Raw genomic sequence first — 20,907 nt, 5'->3', positions numbered from 1 at the left:
TGATGTAGATGTCTCGCTGCTTCCGGCACAGGATACAGATGATTTCTGACTTGTTGCCGCAGCAGCGCCTTCAAACATCCTGTTTTCTTTTTTTTTTCACTGTAGCGTTCTCGCTCAGTGTGTCCGAACACTGACTTCACGCTAAATGAACGGGAAGTGATGTCATCAAATTTCACTGTACAATGTCAAACTTCTGTTGTGGTTATGTTAATATATTGATATATTGATTATGTTAAATATTAATATAAAAATGAATTAGGGACACCCCAAACGTGTGGAAAGTGGAAGCTGACACACACACAAAAACACACACACTCACACACTCCTTCCATCCAGAACCTCCAGCTCTCCTCTGATCTCCAGCCCTCTGTTTCTACGGAGAAATACACTGTCTCCGTTTCCCTTTTCTCACACACACACACACACACACACACACACACTGCTGCGTCTTACTCCAGTTTGTACTGAGCCAGCCGATCCAGCGCCTGCGCCCGACACACTCATCTTCCTGTGAACATTATTTGTGTATCTTTGTGTGTGTGTGTGTGCGTGTGTGTGTGTGTGTGTGAGAGAGAGAGAGAGCGAGAGACTCCCAACTGTCGTTTCGCAGCTTAGCTCTTTTCTTTTTTTCTTTTTAATTTGATTTATTTTTCTTAAAAGCAGGAACACTCTTTAAACCCAACCAGATGGGAAACATGTTTTAGCTTCGTATCACACTGGGGCTTATTCATACACCCTGCGTGCTTGTGTGTCTATGTGTGTGTGTGCCAATAGATGGTCACGGCAGACACACACACACACACACACACACCACTCTTGTGTGTAGCACGTGTGTAAACCAACCTGCAGACAATGCGGCTTTTGTTCCCAGCACTTGTCTTTAAAACGTTTGTTTGCATAAAGCGGCTCTTGGTGTCTTAATGATGGTTGTTTTCTGCACATGGAACATTCACACACACACACACACACACACACACATACATACATGCTGAGACGCACACAACCACTCCCAGGTGATTGTAAATCCAGGGGGGGATTTCATTCTCCACGTCTGAGCTGAAGCTCAGGCCTCCTGAAGCAGTTCTTTGTGTCCAACGTAGTGGAAGCAAAGTAAATCCATGCATTTGGAGAATCTGACCCTTCTTAGCCTCCGTGTGCACAACAAACATGTCCGAGTCGGGCGATTTATGACCGTATCCCCCGCCTGAGTTCGATCGCTATCAAAGGTTATCCCGCCTGAATGTAAATTTCCGTCCGAATAATTTTTTTATCTGTATTTTCTGCCATCCCGGTCATCGGCGGGCCGCTTCTTGTCCGAGCCTTTTTATTCCTGATACCGGAGGGCTGCTTCTGCTCCTCGAGGTCTCCTCTGCTTCTTATTTCCGCTCTCGCTTTCCGATCAAAGTCGAGATTTCGTCGTTGCTTTATCTGAAAATAAAAGCTCAGACATCAGAGGGTCGGCTTTGGCTCCGTCGGCTCTAAATCCCAGATGTGACCGACTTACCGGAGAAGTCCGCCTTTTCATTTCTTCTCCTTCTTCTATGCCTTCCGGTTCGCCAGCTGCTTTCTGTGTCTTTTTTTTTTTTTTATCTTATTTCTTTTGGATTGGAGTCGGACTCTCGCGGTTGTCCGAAACTCTGTGAGAATCCTCAATCCCTGTGTTTTCACCTCGCAGAGTTCGGCGCCATGGAGGAGGAGCAGTGCTTCTACAACGAGTCCATTGCCTTCTTCTACAACCGCAGCGGCAAGGATCTGGCCAAGGACTGGAACACAGTGAGCCGGCTGGTGATGGGCCTGGGAATCACCGTCTGCATCTTCATCATGCTCGCCAATCTCCTGGTGATGATCGCGATTTACGTCAACCGGAGGTTCCATTTCCCCATCTACTACCTGATGGCCAACCTGGCGGCGGCCGACTTCTTCGCCGGACTGGCGTACTTCTACCTGATGTTCAACACGGGGCCGAACACCAGGCGCCTCACCGTTTCCACCTGGCTGCTGCGCCAGGGGCTGATCGACACCAGCCTGACGGCATCGGTGGCCAACCTGCTCGCCATCGCCATCGAGCGCCACATCACGGTGTTCCGCATGCAGCTCCACACGCGAATGAGCAACCGCCGCGTGGTGGTGGTGATCGTCATCATCTGGACCATGTCCATCGTCATGGGAGCCATCCCCAGCGTGGGCTGGAACTGCATCTGCAGCATTCGATCGTGCTCCAACATGGCGCCGCTCTACAGCAACTCCTACCTGGTCTTCTGGGCAGTTTTCAACCTGGTGACATTCGTCGTCATGGTGACGCTGTACGCCCATATCTTTGTGTATGTACGGCAAAGGACCATGAGGATGTCGCGGCATAGCTCCGGACCTCGACGCAACCGAGACACCATGATGTCTCTCCTGAAGACGGTGGTGATCGTCCTGGGTAAGAAAATCGAACATCTTGCTTTCTGTCTGTCTCCATCTTCCTGGTCTTGTTCTGCAGTCCCGATGTCACCATGGCAACGTCAACAACAGGGTACCAGGGGTTAGAAAAGAGGTGGAGCCGCACTTATGATGTGTTCATCTACACCTCCTTGATTCGGCATTGCCAAACGCAGGGGCCAAACAGAAGGTCGGGTCCCATTATAAGTCCTGTTTGAACAAAACCAATGACCGCCTAGACATCTTACAGCAAAACAACCTTTTTCTAAAGAGAACCAAAAGGTGGTGTAGATGAGAAGGTTGATACTTGTACACCCATAGAAACAAGATTAGCAGGGGTGTAAATCAGAGCCATCGATTGATTCGATTTTTTTTTCGATACTTAAAAGAAGCCCCACGATTCGATTTTTTTTAACTACGATACGATTTTTTTAATACGATATGTTTTTGGACCTTTTTCGAACTGCTCGGTAACTTTCGTGGGAAAACTCAGCCGGGCAGGGCGCTGTGCTTTTTCTTCACCTTTGGAGATTTGTGCCGACAAATTAGAAGTGTTGCCACAGTAGCTAACTTCAATTCGACATTCTTTACATATCGCCACATCCTTTACCGATTCTTTCCCGTTTTTGCGGAAGCCGAAATACTTCCACACGAACGATTTTAAACCTACAGGATCGTATCAATGTCCGCCTCCCGAGTGTTTAAATGCGAGCGCTGTGCCAAAGAGGGTGTGTCCGCTGAAAGACTGTGCTGAAAGAGGGGAAGGGAAGCGAAGTAGGTGGAGACAAAGTAGGTTACCGCCGCCCGCAGCACGGAGTGAGAAATACCGATATATCGGTATCGATATATCGGTATATATCGATTTTTTTTTTTACACCGCTAAAGATTAGCAGTGGCTACAGCATAGGACACTGAAAATGAGTAAAAGCCATTCAAGGACACCCTGCGGCCATTCCCAAAGAAATCCTTTGGTGTAACCATCACGCAGCATCTAAAACATTTGTTCCGCAGAGCAAAGAAATGCGTCATGTTCAAAGACAGCGATCGTTTTCTAATCTCGTGAAGGTCCCGAGAGTTTCCCAGACCTATGGAATCCAAAACAAGCCTGTAATCAGATCACTCACTCAGAGACGAGGGTGAAGACCCTTGATTGAGCTTCTGGGGAAATCTCAGGTGTCCAATGTTCAGATTAATGTTCAGATTCTCACAGGCCGGATACGACCGGCGCTAAGTGGAGGCATGCTGGTGCCACTTCGATTAGCCTCGGCTGAGGAGCAGGGAGGAAGCTCATCTGGGATAGATGGGGCGTGTCTTCCTTCAGTCCTGGACGTTTCCCAAACAGAGCTGCAGCTGGTGAATCCTGCGCAGATCCTCCAGGAAGCTTTATCTTCTAGAACCACGGACACACCTGTCCTGTATAGGTCAGGAGATGTTTTAAGGATGAGGAGAACCTTCGGCGTCATCGACCGTTGAAAATGAATCATGGACATCAGGGAACTCCACACTGGCTGATGTGAAACCAAAACCCTGGATAAGTGATTAGGGGGGGGCTGCATCCATTAGCTAGGAGCAGATCTCATCTTCATTAGAGACACACATTTCAGACCCCCGCCCACACACACACACACACACATGCACCATCCCCTCATTTACAGTAATAGTGCCGGACATCTTTCGGGGCTGCTAATTCCTTTGCGATGAGGGGTTTCCGATGACTCCAAAAACAATTGTGTGTCCTCGCACAGTTCGGTTCGGTGTTCTAGATGTTTGAGCAGGACTGTCTCCGTCCCCAACGGCCTCTTCCTGTGTTGAATCTGTTAGATCACTTTGCATGCCTGCAGGAGTCTGGTAACTTCAACCTTTCTGTACATGTATGTTTACTTCTTAAGTTTGCAGAGGTTGTGCATACAACTCTGGATCCAGACACACACACATGCACCATCCCCTCATTTACAGTAATAGTGCTGGACATCTTTCGGTGCTGCTAATTCCTTTGCGACGAGGGGTTTCCGATGACTCCAAACACAAACCTCAATTGTGTGTCCTCGCACAGTTCGGTTCGGTGTTCTAGATGTTTGAGCAGGACTGACTCCGTCCCCAACGGCCTCTTCCTGTGTTGAATCTGTTAGATCACTTTGCATGCCTGCAGGAGTCTGGTAACTTCAACCTTTCTGTACATGTATGTTTACTTCTTAAGTTTGCAGAGGTTGTGCATACAACTCTGGACCCCAGCACAACGGCAGAGCATCCTCGCCGAGTGTGGGAACACAGCGTGTCTGTGCTCGGAAGCAGGATGTCCCGGTCCCAGACAAAACATACCAAGGGATTCCGTATGATTTGTCTCCTTTGCACCGTGTTATCTCATCCTGCTGCCACTGTTGTCTTTACTCCAGCGCAAACTCAAAGCGGTGGGCTGTTCCTTCGCCCCGGCGGCACCTCTTCAGCATGTCAGTACTGCAAAGCATGTGCACACTTCAGTTCTTGCTACTGCTAAGAGCAAAGGACTTTTTGGTCCTCTTTTTTAGCATCTGCCGTTGCAATGTCAACATGTACTCCTGGTTTCTGATAGGATACCTTTGACCAGATGTCAAATCCACGTCACCTCATAGTTCAGAGGTTCCTGGTTGGATGCCATTGGAGATGTGATTCCAGAGTGGGTTCCTCCTGTTCTAACCCTTCAGGTTCTTCCCTAGAGAAGTCACAAAAGAGTCTTCCTGTGGCAGATTCATTGAAGCTGATCAGAGGCGGAAATGGGAACCCTTAAACCCCGCCTCTCGCCAAACGTCTGGATTGACCGGAGTTCTTGCTGCGAGGCCAGAGCTCAAATCCGACAACGTATCGATCGAACAGAAACCGTCTGTTAGAGCAGTCGAGGATTCTGACAGGTTTCAGAGGTATTCCACCTGTGGATCATCCAAAGTTTCACGTCACCAAACTTGATGATAAAACCAGCTAATGGAAATATCTCCATCCAGCTTTGGACGGCGTCTTTCACTCCTGGCTTCTGTAACTAACAATGAGCTTCGCTTGCAAAATCCCTTTTCTTTTATTAGGGTAGATAACTCGTCGGGGTTATTTCTTTCCCCCTCGTGAAGCCTGGCGTCCAAATGTGTTTCTGTGAGCAGGGCCTGCAGCTCCACGGAACCCGCAGAGGCTGTTTCCGCGCTCGTCGTTTTTTTGTTTTCTTTCCACGTGCACTTAACGTGCATCCGTTTCAGTCTTTCAATCTGCTTTTAAGAACGGAGAGCCTTCACCGGGGTAAACACTGGCCCTCCTTCCCTGGGATTTGATTATGTTGAACTTAGGGGAATATTAAGAAGAGTTCTGTTTTCGTTGCTTGGCTGGAAAGTAAAGCCCTCGGCGGTTCCCCGTCAAGCTTCTCCCATCTGCTGAGCAGATGATGGCTGCTCCCCCGCCGCCTGCTGCCCCCTCAGCTCATTCCTCCCAGGATGCTGTAAAGCTGACAGGGCGCCGAGGACAGGGGATGAAATGGGAAAGGGAAGGTGGCGTTTGCAGCGCTCATGCTACCTTCCTTCGGTCCATCCGGGTCCGCTACGCCCCCCTCCAAAGCTGAAGAACCGGGAAAGAAAAGTTATGTACTCCGTTTTGTTTTGCCAAAGACAATAGGGAGTGGATCCTCCGCAGAGATAAGGAAGAACCGCACACACAGATGGACATCGACTGCGTTTTTGGAACCGCCTGATAATTCGTCCGGTTTCCGGCGTTTCAAGAAAAAGCCACAGCGCCTCGGCGGAGGAAGTAAACAGGGCTGGAACAACAAGGTTCTAGCATCGGTACCGGCACAGACACATCTTTGTCACGCTGATGTAAACAGTTCTTAGCAGAGACTTTCACTTGATCTCAAGGGGAGTCTGTTTTTCGGAAAATGGCGTGAGAGCCAGCCGATAGCTTTCAGAAATTTCTGGGATACTGTTTGGTGCGCGGCTAACCTTTACAGACCAATCAGCCTGTCAATCTGCCGTGGCAACCAGGACATGACTTCTTCTCTTGAAGACCTCTCCTATGAGAAATGAAACTAATGTCGGCAAGCGAAAAAAATATCCGTGAGTTCCGAATGACGAACCAGGTTTGACAGTGTTGTCTGGCGCTCAAATTTTTCCAGCAGTTGGTGCCATTGACTCAGAGCGAGTAGGTTTCCTGTTGGCTCTGACTTGTATGCTTGGGTTCTCTCCAGGTCCTCCCTCTCCCTCCCAGTCCAAAAACAGTTTGAGACTGGGAGAAGACTAAATCATCCATGAGTGTAAATGAGAAGCTGAATCATTGGATGTCTCTAGATGTGGACCTGTGATTGACAGGCGACAAATCCAGGCTAAACCCTCCCCCAGTGCTGGGATTGGCTCAGAAATTCACTTCTCCTGTAAATGCTCCAGGAGGCCATGAAGCCCAGTCATGGGTCTTTTAGTTCTTCTCAAAAACAGAGCTGGTCTTCAGAGCGGTGACGACCGTGGGTTCTCTGGTTTCGCGCACAGATGGAGGAAGCCGAGGTCTGATTTGTGGGTTTGGAAAAAAAAAAGCCTTATCTGGAAGATGTGAATGAATCCTCCCCCGAACACCTGCTTTCCTGCATGTTGGGAAGTGACTCCCATGCAGGGGAGATGCCTTCAACCACATGGATCATAGATCTGCATTGATCTCTTGGGAGAATTAAGAAAAAGGGATGGAGGACACCTACCGTGACTCCCTTAACACTCCTCTGGGAGTCAACGGTCCTGTCACATGATCTGTGTGTGTGTGTGTGTGTGTGTGTGTGTGTGGGGTGGGGGGATGCACTTTGTGTGTGTGGTGGTGCTCTATCTCCTCTGTGGTGTCAGAAAGCCCAGAGCTCCATCACACACACACCCTGATGTCCATCGGCCTTTTGCAAGGGGACAGAAAACACAGACCCCCCCCCATGCAGACACACACACTTTCCCTCTTCACAATGTGTGTGTGTGTCGGGTGTGTGTGTGTCTTCCGGCCGGCGGAGACCAGAACCAATTAGAACTAATAACAAGCTGGACTCTGCAATTTGCTGTCAGCGTGGAAACACGGCTGGTATGCAGAGCAGTGTCACCTGTTTTCTGTATATCTGTGTGTGTGTGTGGGTGTGTGTGTGTGTGTGTGTGTGTGTGTGTGTGTGTGTGTGTTGCTCCTCATGGAAGAACTGACTTTTTGCAGGGCCTTGAGAATGCCGGTCCTCAGCCCGGTTCTGCTGCCCTTCTCATTCATTCATCTATTTACTCATTCATTCACTCGTTCATAATCTATACTGTTTATTTCGCTTATCTGCCTGTTCTTCTCTCATTCATTCACTCATCCATTCATTCATTTCTTATCCATACCACTTATCTGCTGGTTCTTGTCTCATTCATTCATTCATTCACTCATTCATTCATTATCTATACCACTTATCTTGCTTATCAGCTGGTTCTTCTCATTCAGTCATTCACACATTCATTCATCCATTCATTCATTATTATACCACTTATCTGCTCCTCTGCCATTAATTCATTCATTCATTATCTATATCACTTATCAGCTGGTTCTTCTCATTCATTCATTCATTCACACATTCATTCATTCATTCATTATCTATACCACTTATCAGCTGGTCCTTCTTGCATTCATTCATTCATTCATTCATTATCATACCACTTATCTGCTCTTCTCCCATGAATTCATTCATTCATTCATTATCTATACCACTTATCAGCTGGTTCTTCTCATTCATTCATTCATTCACACATTCATTCATTCATTCATTATCTATATTACTTATCAGCTGGTTCTTCTCATTCATTCATTCATTCACACATTCATTCATTCATTATCTATACCACTTATCAGCTGGTCCTTCTTACATTCATTCATTCATTATCATACCACTTATCTGCTCTTCTCCCATGAATTCATTCATTCATTCATTATCTATACCACTTATCAGCTGGTTCTTCTCATTCATTCATTCACACATTCATTCATTCATTCATTGTCATACCACTTATCTGCGCTTCACCCATTAATTAATTAATTCATTCATTCATCTATACCACTTATCAACTAGTTCTTCTCATTCATTCATTCACACATTCATTCATTCATTCATTCTCTATAACACTTATCAGCTGGTTCTTCTTACATTCATTCATTCATTATTATATTCATTATTATACCGCTTACCTTGCGCTCAGAGTTGTCTCAGGGAGGGAGTGGATCCTGTTCCAGCTGCGATTGCAGGAGAGGTGGGGTTCATCCTGGTCTGGTGGGAATGAGAGGGTGAATTTTTTGGTTAAAATCCGCCTCTCTCCCAGTGACGGCCGGGATAGACTCCAGCACCCGGACTTCAGGATAAGCTGTACAGACAATAAATGAATGACTAATCTGTCTTAACTGGGCCAGTAATCTGGATTTGATATAAAATGAGGAAAATGAGGATCGGACGCCTTCGGAGGGAGGAGAGGGTCCGAGAGGGCGAGGCCTCGACGGGGAGAAGAAAAGCGAAGGCATAGATGAAAAGGTGGATTTCACGCGAGAGCCTCCCGAGCCAGCTGGAGGGATATCAGACACCTCAGCTGAATATTCAAAACAGATGAGTGAATCCTGTGGAATAACCCAGGTATGCTCCTGTGTCTGCGTCCACCGAGGAGATTCATAAGCCGCATGTGGAGACGGACGGAGAAAACGCCGGATGAGCTTCGCCACTTCAACTGCTCTGGTCCAATCACAGGGCCACTTATAGGGTCGTACAGCCATTAACCCTCTTATTTATACATCTAGATCAGGGGTCGGCAACCCGCGGCTCTTCTTTCATCTTTACGCTGCGGCTCCGAGCGGCTTGGGAAAATAAATTTTAAATATTTAGCCCTTGTGCGATCTTAACATTCTGTTTACTCCCTGTGTCCTACGGGTCAAAAATGACCCGCACTACCAAAGCCCCCAAAATAATTGAATTTTAAAACCAAAATCTATTTAGTTTGATCAAACACCCTGTTATTTATCAATTTAACTCAATTTAATCTTTTTTTTTTTATCATGTATTTATTGTTACACATTAAAAAAAAGAGGATTACCAGTGAACATGATTCCACCTTTTTTTTTTTTTTTTTTTACCAAAAAACAACTGTCATACCAGTTTTTTTTTACACAGTTAATTGAAGTTTATTTCATTTGTGTTAACCCTCATATTATGTTAAGGGTCAATTTGACCCATTGGGTCAATGGGTGAAATGGGTCAAATTGACCCTTAACATAATATGAGGGTTAATTCCTTTTTTTCACTTTTAGTTCTAAGTCGGAAGATTATTGTGATCTTATTTGTTATTTTTCGCCGCTCAAAATAACGTCACACTCGCGGAAGCCGGTATACCCGCCAGTCGGTAAAGTCCCGATTTGCAGATGCTGTGCGCAGAAGTTCAGGAGCAGAAGTCCCATAAATCAGGTTAAATAGATATTAATCAAGATATTTTTTGCAAAATCTTATTTTTCACTGTTTACTGACACAGTGATTTTTTCCCAATTGATTTTTATAATTCAGGTAAAGGCCCCGCTAAAAAAAAATTAATTTCTCCGTAATACTTTGTGAATTTCAAAAGCAACACACTACACACTTGTTTATACAAAGTGTAAAGGTAATAAAAAGCAATATATACTGTGGTACCTTTATTTTAGACGTCAAAAAGTAATTGCGGCTCCCAGTGTTTTCTTTCCTTTCTGTTCGCCGCTCCATAGTTTGTTGTGGTGATTATTATTGTTTCCAGATGTGTGCGTATTGAAAACACACTTCAGGGTATCTTTTCTTATGTGTGTTTTTTGAACTGTTGAGACCCACAGACCTCCTAATCCAGCAGCGATGTCACACTAAACTAATCCAGCTGATCTGGACAGCAAAATATCTCATGTTGTGTTTTCTATGTTGCTAAGTGGTAACCGGCTTGTTTCAGTAACATCCAGGCTCATCTGCTGACCCCACGATATGATGGACTACAACACCATCGGGGGATGTGTGTGTGTGTGTGTGCAGAATTTTTGTTGTTACCTGGTGTGTCTTTTATTTACTAATTTTTGCTTCTGTACTGCTATAGCCTCTTAACTGAACCAGCTGCAAGAAGTGATCATCACCACATAATAAAATGAAAATTAAAATCATGAATTATTATTATTATTAGATTTCTTACAGTGATAAATATTAATATCCTTCAATTATTATTTGTAATTTAAAGCAAAAAAAAAAGATGCTGGGAGGGACAGGGAGCGCGTCACGGTAGTTTTCCATACGTTTCCAGAGCGTCCCGGCTCTGCTTGGGAGCCATGTTTATTTACATTGGGCCTGCAGACTTTCCAGCTCCCTGCTTTGGTTTTTCCCTCTGCGAGGCGGCGAAGGGATTCGCTAAGTCTGTTTGTTTCCTCCGTAAACAAGAAGTCTGGTTTGGTGACACTGATTGATGCGGCCGCAGTAAATCTAGCTGGCCGCTGGAAAGGGGCAATTGTGGGATTGAGGGTAGAAGACTGGCGGCTACATGCCCCTGGATTCAGGGAGGAGAGGAGCGAGCTGAAGCCCGGGGTGGACAAAGAGCGTCTTCTCCAGGAGACGCGTAAATATTCATATTTACCCTCGGCCGAAAACCAGAAAGAGGCTCTGACTGGGGAAGGTTCTGCTGTTTCTGAGGAGGGTTATCTTCTGCTGATCTCCTGCCCCATTTCCACGGAGACACAATGACATCATCTCCCTTCAATCGGACACTGAGGACGACAAATATCACATCAAATGTTATTATTATTAGCGCTTCTTCCTCACGCCAAGAAGGTCCCTGGTTGGATTTCTGTGTGCAGTCTCCATGTTCTACCCGTGTGTGTGTGTGTGTGTGTGGGGTTCCAGGTAGCTCCTGCGGTCTCTAAGCATGATGGAGGTTCATTGGAGACCCTGAATTGTTCAGACTTGTGAATGAGAGGGTGAATGTTTGAACGGCTCTATATGTTGGCCCAGGGTGAACCCCACCTCTTGCCAAATTACAGCCAGGATAGGCTCCAGCACCCCCAGATTGCCAGTCTGCAACCCCCAGAATCCCAGACAGTCCCAAAAACGCCACCCCAACAGATTCTTCCAGCAGGAAGTACACGAAACATCCCGAAAATCACAAACATCACGAACACCAGAGGAATCTAATCAGGAGTTAAATGATTCCAGCTCCCCATGTCTGTCCATGACCTCATGAACTCGTGGAATCAAGGGTGTAAAAGATCTGGATCCAGAGCCAAGAGGCGCTTGGATCGATATCCCACCGCCACAAGCAGATCTGGAGAAGTGGTGTGTTCTTAAGACATTCTTCTTCATGTACATGAAGATGTTTGTCAGACTTGGTTGGACATTGTGTTTTTCAGGGAAATGACAAAGTGTGTGTGGGTGTGGGGGGGGGGGGGGGGTGAATGTGCTGAGTTATGTTGTCCTTCATGGGGGAGATGTTTACAGACAAATAGCTTTCCTCCAAATGAGAAATGTATCTTCTCTGCCTGCATAGCTGGGCCGTGAGGTCAGACCTTCGGTGCAGCTGCTGCCTGCTAACGCTAACGCTAACAGATAACATTCCTGCCTGTCCGTCCATCTCCGCAGTTGTCTTATTAGGACAAACGGTGTCTGTTGACCGGGTTTTACCCGGGTTTTAAAGTAGATGAATCCAAATCCGAAGGATAACTGATAGTTTTTTCTGCCCCCTCCTCAAACCAGCCGGGTGTTTCTGGTTTACTTGACACATCGGCGGACAGGATCGACGCCGGTTTGTTTCCCCCCCCCCCAAAAAGGAATGGACTTTGTTGTGGTTTCCCAGAGACACCGGCCAGCCGGTTGCCGTGGCAACGGTTCAGCAACCCCCCCCCCCCCATCGAAGACAAGGCCATGTCGAACGGAGTAACTGATTCCAACCTTCTCTGATGAAATGGCGAAACCCCGTTTAGATCTTTCGACGATCACAGGGGTCCTTCCTGTGTCTGCGAGGGGTAGATAAGATAAGCAGGAGGTCCATTGTAGACCCCACATTTTTCAGGCTGCATCTCTCTATATAGGGCCCTGTGATTGGTCCAGGGTGAACCTCACTCCAGGATAAACAGTGTAGATCATGAATGAATGAATGAAATTAGGGAAAGTGCAGCATTCATGGTGATGTGAAGTGGCCGAGCGTCTCTACAGAACGTTTACCGAGAACATCTCCGCGGTGTAGAAGAGGAAAGACAGATTGACTACTGTGGATGCTACGCTCGGCCTCCAGAAAAAACAACAATCCCAACAAGAAAAGCCTCAATGGGCCTGGGTATTTGGTAATGTACAGTTTACTGCAACGTAACCCGCATTCTCATCAAATATTTACCGCGAGGTCACTCTGGTCTCATTTTCCAATTATTTCTATTTGTCTCCCTCCTTCCTGTGTTCCATGTGTGATTCCCAGACTGTCCAAACATCCGAGGTTCACAGGGCTCAGCGGCCATCTTTTCTATAACGTATTGATATATTGTAGATAAGAATAATAAGAATAAGAACAACTTTATTAATCCCGAAGGTAATTGCTGTGCCAGAGTTACAGAAAATATAACAGTAATAAATAATAAGAGAAAGGCAGAATTAGAAATAAAAATAAACTATAAACTATAAAGTGTCTTAGTAAGCAGTGATAAAACTATAAAACTATGGTTAATATATATATAGGATATGGTTAATATAGATATAGTTATTGGTTCCATGACCATTTCCTGTATAATAACTCTGATTTATACATATACATACTACATGTAATCATACTCATGTACTTGTAAATGCACATGTATATACATTACATATATTTTTACATATCTTTAACTTCTTTGACCGTTACCATTTTTTTATTTTATTTTCATTATTCGCTATTTTGTTCATTCTTTTTATAGAGTTCTATTTTGATTCTTCTCCACTTTACTCTGGGATCAATAAAGATTAAAGATCTGATTCCGATTCCGATATCCGATATCAGCTTTTGCTTTTTTTTGGCCCCTTTTTCAGCCATTTCATACTTTTACCTCTCGCGCACTTGCGCCCAAGTGTGTGTGTGTGTTTGTGTGTGTGTCGGATGCCAGTTGTTACCCCGTGCCTGTCTCAAAGCAGCCAGTTGCCGGCTCCTGGCAGGAACTAGCGGCATCTGTCGCGGTTGCCAGGCGACCAAACCTGACCCGATGGCATCCGACCATTTGTCAAAACATGCCTCTGTGGGCAAAAGTGCAGACGAGCTAAACTGCGACTCCCACCGGATGCAACATTGACACAAAATATCTCGTAATCACATGTCCTGAAGGTGTGAAATGCCGTTGTGTGTGTGGATACTGAAGGCGCCTTCACAGCTAATCTAAGATAGAAACGGACATCAGCTGCTTCAGGACAAAACACTTCCAAGAACTTGCTTCTAAGAGTGCAGCTGGAATGTGGCACCAGGAAGTAGCCTCCTCACGGACAAAAAAAAATTGAGATGGAAGCTGCCACAATATCCATGGAATGGTAACCTCGGACTATCAGATAGTTGAAATGTTTTTATTTTCTCCCTGCGCTGCTTCACCATTAGCCGTTAGCTACCTGAGGTGTTGCAGGTCAGGAGAGCTCGTGGGCTATGATAGCCGAGAGGGAAAAATGATCTATTTCTAATAATACCAGCACATGCTAATAGCTGAACGATAGTAGCTTTAATATTCCTGAACGAATATTCTGCTGTCTAATGAATCAATGATGTGAGTTTTGTGAAGAACAAGCGGGATCGAGGATAGAGCTGTGACAGGAGGCACACTCTTATTTAGAGTGAAGCTAAACCTGCTCGGGCGAGGAAAGTTCCCCAAATTTTGGACAAAAAAGCTTTAAGAACTCAGTTCTAAGGGTTGTCCAGCTGTAATTTGGTTCCAGGAAGTAGTCTCCTCCAGGGAAACCTTCAAGTTGTGCATCTCCACTGGCAGCTTAGACTCCACATTCAAAAACAAACCAGCAAAGAAGAAGCAACCCAGACACCATGGAGCTGGAAGCTGCCGCAGCGTTCATGGAATAATAATCATGGACTATCAGACGGTTGGAGTGTCTTTATCTTCTTCCTGCACTGCCATTCTGGCCAAAATGTAGAAGTTCCTATATGAGCTCTTGAGGATCTTCTGAGGCGTAGCAGATCAGGAGAGCTCGGACGTCTCACTGCTTCTTTCCGTTTTGTCCCAAAGGAAACATCTGGCAAGCGACCAGAATAGGTTTTAAAAATGACACTATGCAAGGAGGTATCTGGTAATAGGTATGACTTCTGAGCTCCACCAAACCTCAAGCACCCAAAGGAACCTTTAGAAGACCATGCCTTGGAGCTGAGGTCCATGGTCTAGGACCTGCAAAAAGGTTCGTCCAGTTAGAAAAGTTCTGTATTCTCTGGCCTACGTGAACATTTTCTGGCGGGTTGATTCCCAAGAGCGCACCAGGAGAAGATAAGCTAATGGGTTCATGTGGTTTGATTCCCTGGAACTTGAACGTAAATTGCTTTCGTTCTCTGGCGAATTGAAGCCGACCAGAAGCGGCTCTGAGGCTTCCAATCGGAGCATCCCAACCACAATGGCGTCTTTTCTCCAAAGCGAACAAATCCTTCCTGTCAGGCCGGTCTCGGACTGACAGCGACGTCTTTGTCCCAGCCGGCGCCGGTTCCGCGGTTCCTGAGTGATGCCGATGTGGTTCTATTGTGTGTTTGTGCTTTACGCTCTCCGGCGTGGAGCTGGAGATAGGCATGAAGATAACCTCTGAGTTAGATTGACCAGTTAGGAAGATACAAGGACGCAGTGGTAAGAACATCCTCCTCACAACCAGAAAGTTGGATCCCCACAGAGGGGCCTTTCTAAGTGGGGTCTCCATGTTCTCCCCATATCTGCATGGGGTTCCTCAGGTTCCTCCCACAGTCCAAAAACATGCAGTGGGTTCACTAGAGACCCTACGTTGCCCAGACATGTGTATGACTAGTTGCAGGTCTCTATATGAGGCCTTGTGATTGGGTTACCTATGGGTTATGATGGGTTACCTTCAGATTTAAGATTCAATTTTCAATATTTCACGATTCTAAAAAAAAATTTGACTAATATTACATTCCATGACATTACATTTGGCGGACGCTTTTATCCAAAGTGACTTACAATAGAGGACATAAGGACTGCAAATAACACTTGCAAATACAAGATGCACAGGAAATATACAGAACAGATATAATATACTGCTCAAAAAAATAAAGGGAACACTTGAACAACACAATGTAACTCCAAGTCAATCACACTTGTGTGAAATCATAGTGTCCACTCAGGAAGCAACACAGATTCATTTTGACTTGTTTTAAGGACATTACATCAAAGTTGGATCAGCCTGGAGTTTGTTTTTACACTTTAATTTTGAGTGTGATTCCTAATCCAGACCTCCATGGGTTGATACAATTGATTTCCATGGATCATTTTTGTGTGATTTTGTTGTCAGCACATTCAACTGTGTAAAGAGCAAAGTATTTTGTAAGAATATTTCATTCATTTAGATCTAGGATGTGTTTTTTAAGTGTTCCCTTTATTTTTTTGAGCAGTGTATATATGATGTAATATCAGTAGCATGTTTTGTATATACTGAATTAAACGCAAGTAATATTGAATAATCATTAGTAATATTATTTTGGAAGTTTACTACACATTGAATTAGGATTATCGTGGAAGTCCTGTTAAATATCCTGTTAACCATCTTATTATGTTAAGGGTCAATTTGACCCATTGGGTCAATGGGTGAAATGGGTCAAATTGACCCTTAACATAATAAGAGGGTTAAACTGCTGCTATGAAAGGTAAGAATGCCAATCTTGTAAATACTAGTCAAAGGTTGTAAAATTTTTGTGTGATTTTGTTGTCAGCACATTCAACTGTGTAAAGAGCAAAGCATTTCATAAGAATATTTCATTCATTTAGATCTAGGCTGTGTTTTTTTAAGTGTTCCCTTTATTTTTTTGAGCAGTGTATGTCTCTAGGTGAGAATGAGAGATCATATGTCTCTACATGCTGCTCTATGATTGGCAGACAGGATTGGCTGCTGTGATGAAGCACTATGATTGGTCCAGAGAATGAATGGATGAACAGATGAACGTCCTCATCTCTGGTTTGTTTGTTTCTCCCCACAGGCGCCTTCATCATATGTTGGACCCCCGGCTTGGTCATCCTCCTCCTGGACGTCTTCTGCTCCAGCTGCCAAGTCCTCACGTACGAGAAGTTCTTCCTGCTCCTCGCCGAGTTCAACTCGGCCATGAACCCCATCATCTACTCCTACCGAGACAAGGAGATGAGCGCCACCTTCAGGCAGATACTGTGCTGCCAGCGACAGGAGAACGTGAACGGGACAGCGGCGGAAGGGTCGGACCGCTCGGCGTCCTCCATCAACCACACGGTGCTAAGCGGCGGGGCGCATCACCACAACCAGCACTCAGTGGTCTGAAGGAGGAGGCCGAGAAGGTCAGGAGCGGGCCGGGAGCTTCGGGAGGGGGACGGAGGCCATGGACCCGCGGGGAGAGTCGAGAAGGTGGAAGCTGATGGCGCCGGGTGAGATGGAACATCTAGAGGATGAGAAGAGGGTCTGGAGTGTGATCTTCAAGGACTGTGAAGGTTGTTAGTGTTTTTTTATTTACCGGTAGTTGTTTATTTTTGTTGCGCCGGGGCAACGGCGGCGGGAAATCTGGAGGTTTAGATGAGATAATGCCCTCAGCTTCACCCACGCTTCATCCCGTCCTCCTGAATAAGGGGTTTCTTCTGGGTGAAGACCAAGACCATCCCCGATTCAGAGCACTAGTCTGTCTTTGGGGTTAGGGGGGGGTTAACCTGCGCTCAGGAAGGTCCCAAGGAATGAAGCTAAGAGGGCTTTTGGAAGCCTGTGAGACCTAACAGAGGGTCCAAAAATCTCCATGGAAAGATCTTCAGGATTTGAACTTCAGAAAGCTCCATCATTACATAACAGGACTTACCTTCACGCCAATAAAACATGTTCATCTTCATCACCCAACCCCCCCGATGGAGCTCCTCCATGAGCTCCTCCAGACAGATGACCCGGATCCTGCAGGAAATCTCCACTTGTTTATTTCCCTTCTAAGGCTCTGAAGACAAGCTGTCCTGGGGGGGAAGTGGGGGAGTGTGTGTGTGTGTGTGTGTGTGTGTGTGTGTGTGTTGGGGGGGTCACATGGAACGCGCCGACCTTTGTGCGTCTCAAGGTTTTATCGCGTCTGTTTTTCTGTCCATGAGACTCAGCGGCGGTGGGGGGGGGGGGGGGGGGGGAGGCTTTATTTTAGCTCCTCATTGGGGGCAAGAAGGTCCCAACAGGCCAGAGAGAAGAAACTCTGCCTGGTTCCTCCAGGTTCCACGTTCATTTTGGGACATGAGAATGGCGGTCAGGAGACCAGGAGAAGTTTCCTTCTGGCTTCAGCAGTGGGTTCCTTGTAATACTTGCCTTCACTGGCCTGCATCATCTCAGGCTTTTTCCAAAGTCATGGAACGTCCGACCTCTCGGTCACATCGCTCGGAAAGTTCAGGCTCATAGCATGTTCCAGATGGGTGGAGCTCAGATGGCCGATCCAGGAGAACGTTGGGGTTTCAGGTCAGGAACTTCTAGCCATTCCGTATCTACTGGATATGGAATGGCCACCACCTCTGGCCTGCAGGAGAAGCAAGCGAGGATGCAAAACTACTTTTCTGACTTCATGAGACCATTATCTCTCCTGGATGATAAATGAGCTCCACGTGGTGGAGCTGGAAGGAGGTGAATCTTCAAACCTGTCAGATGACCTCCATCTCACAGCTTCAGTGGTTTGACATGTAATACGTCGTAAATCTGGTTTCCTACTAATTCGGAAAATAAAAGGAGCCCGCGTTTTTTATTTTTTTTTGTTTTTGTTTTTGTGATCTGAAGACCAGACGGGACGGAGAACCCAACTCTCAGGTCTTATCACCTGCACCTCCGAGCCCAACCATCAGAGGGCACCGGAGAACGTTGGTCTGGTGCGTCATATCTGGCCAGGGTCCTCCGGCGCTTTAACCCCTTTCAGGTGAACCGACTGCACCAACTAAACCCACTCAACGTTACCATCTCCGTACACGTGTGTGCACGCTGATGTGTGCACACCTTTGTGTGTACACTTGTACAGCTGTATGTACATAAAATATATATGTTACAAATTTAATCACCAAAGGGACAGTGTTCTGTATGTGTGTGTGTGTGTGTGTGTGTTGTGTGTTTGTGTGTGTGTAACCATGTTAAAACAGGTCCGTATGTACTGTAGGGTTGTGTGTTTGAGGTTTGTCGTGTGTTTTTATATCTGCCTCTTATGTACTAACTGTTCTCCACCCAGATGTTTGCGGTGCCTTCCAGAGCTCGTCTTCTGTAACCTAGAACAAATGTCATTATGTCCATGATGGCGATAATAAAGGTGGACGACGCACACTCCTGTCCATGTCATGATTTGGTATCAAGAACATTACTAGATTATTACTGCGTTACTACCACATTATTACTGCATTATTACTGTATTATTACTGCATTATTACTGCATTAGTGCCACATTATTACTGTATAATTACAGCATTAGTTCTGCATAATTACTGCATAATTACTGCATTAGTACTGTATTATTACTAGATTATTACTGCATTATCACCACATTATTACTGCATAATTACTGCATTAGTTCTGCATAATTACCGCATAATTATTGTATTATTACTACATTATCACCATATTATTACTGCATAATTACTGCATTGGTTCTGCATAATTAATGGATTATTACTGCATTACCACCACATCATTACTGCATAATTACTGCATTAGTTCTGCATAATTACCGCATAATTATTGTATTATTGCTACATTATGACTGCATTATCACCACATTATAACTGCATGATTACGCGATGAGCTCTCCATAATCAATGCATAATTACTGCATAATTACTACATAATTGCCACTTCATTACTCCAATACTACTGCATTATTGCCACTTTACCACTGCATTATTACAGCATTACTACTAAATGATTACCGATATATTTATTCCAATTCTACTGCTTTTTTTACTGGATAATTACTGCGTTTTTACTGTGCTATTGCTGCATTATAAGTGCGTAATTACTGCATTAATATCACATTATTACTGCACTATGACCACATTTTTTGGCATGTAATCATATCACATATATGTGCATGAGCACTAATGTGAGAAAAAGGACAGATTTTATTTTGTGCATAAATGTGAGCCTGACCCTGAGTGCAGGATGAGCGTCAAAGATCCTGGATTCCAGTGTTATTCTTGTCCTGTTATGTCCTGGTTTCACGGAAATTTTCCTGCGCTGAACGTCTTTCGGTTTTCTTTTCGTACATAAGTGAGTGTTTATAGAAAGGGCTTCTTATCTGCACTAGCTGATGGAGATAAGATGGTGCCGTCGCAACGGAGTGGCGTCCGATTTTGGCCGCACGGCCCGGGTTCACACAAACAATACCTCAGTTTAATTGTTGCCACGGTAACAACAAAACCCCTTCAGTTTGTTCCCCGACGGTCCGGGTGTTATTGCCGTGTTATTATTATTCGACAGGACAACAGAAGAATTTGATAGATCTCTCAAGCTCGTAGTTATAATAGTATAGTATAGATTAACCAACGGGAATAATCAAAATGATAATTTAAAGTTTTAAAATATGAGCGTGGGAGGATTTGGGGAAAGTGGCATTAAACCCTGCAGTCAAAAGCAGGTTTTGGGGGGGGGTTAATGTCTGCTATTACCATGTAATTACCAGCGTTTACAAATGTTTGCCTTTGGGAACATCTGCTCGACCAGCTGGATGTCCATGAATCATCTTGGCCCGCTCTTTGCTTCAATCCTGCAGTTTTTCCTGTCAATGCTGTATAAAAAAAACAGAAAACAAACGGGGTAAACAGGAAGCAACGCCGTGGCCTCCTTGCCACGAATTCTTTATAAGGAAGAGGAGCGTCTCCACGAGGAGATACTAACACCTGAAGACCAGCAGACCAGCAGACCAGCAGACCAGCAGACCTGCAGACCGGGTTCTCCGTTGAAGGAGCTCCGGCTAAAATCCTCAGAATTCCCGGCTCTCCGTGTTTTGACGGTTCCTCGTCTATTTTCTACAAGATACAGAAATACATGATAAAATGTCCTGGCCAAGAGTGGAATGCGTGTGTGTGTGTGTGTGTGTGCGTGTGTGTGTGCAAGTGTGTTCAGTGCCATTATCAAATTCGTGACATGAACTGAGGCACGGCCCGAGCAGCAGCCATCCACTCTTTTCACAGGAAATGGTAAAAGTACTGTGTGTGTGTGTGTGTGTGTGTGCCTTATGTGAACCCTCTGCTGTGTCTGTTGTTCTGCAGATTTCGAGTTTTAGCCTCCAGTTGACTGATATATGCCTATGCACTTCCTCTTTCTCCCTGGATTACCCAATC

At 45.4% G+C, this 20,907-nt stretch overlaps 1 protein-coding gene across 2 annotated transcripts in view; it reads left to right on the top strand.

Moving 5' to 3' along the window:
* Positions 1 to 18,895, top strand: part of lpar1 (lysophosphatidic acid receptor 1) — a 42,889-nt gene extending 23,994 nt beyond the window's left edge. For both annotated transcript variants that reach the window (XM_086170767.1, XM_086170766.1), the window contains exons 2-3: positions 1,676 to 2,425; positions 16,593 to 18,895. In XM_086170767.1, the coding sequence (XP_086026893.1) occupies positions 1,687 to 2,425; positions 16,593 to 16,903 (1,050 nt within the window). In that variant the 5' untranslated portion in view covers positions 1,676 to 1,686 and the 3' untranslated portion in view covers positions 16,904 to 18,895. The remainder of the gene's footprint in view (positions 1 to 1,675; positions 2,426 to 16,592) is intronic.
* The last annotated feature ends 2,012 nt before the right edge of the window (positions 18,896 to 20,907 follow it).

The sequence above is a fragment of the Fistularia commersonii genome, chromosome 23, assembly GCF_037954325.1.
Source record: "Fistularia commersonii isolate RoL2024-O1a breed Wild chromosome 23, RoL_Fcom_v1.0, whole genome shotgun sequence".
Lineage (NCBI taxonomy): Eukaryota > Metazoa > Chordata > Actinopteri > Syngnathiformes > Fistulariidae > Fistularia > Fistularia commersonii.
This window is presented reverse-complemented; position numbering and strand designations above follow the sequence as displayed.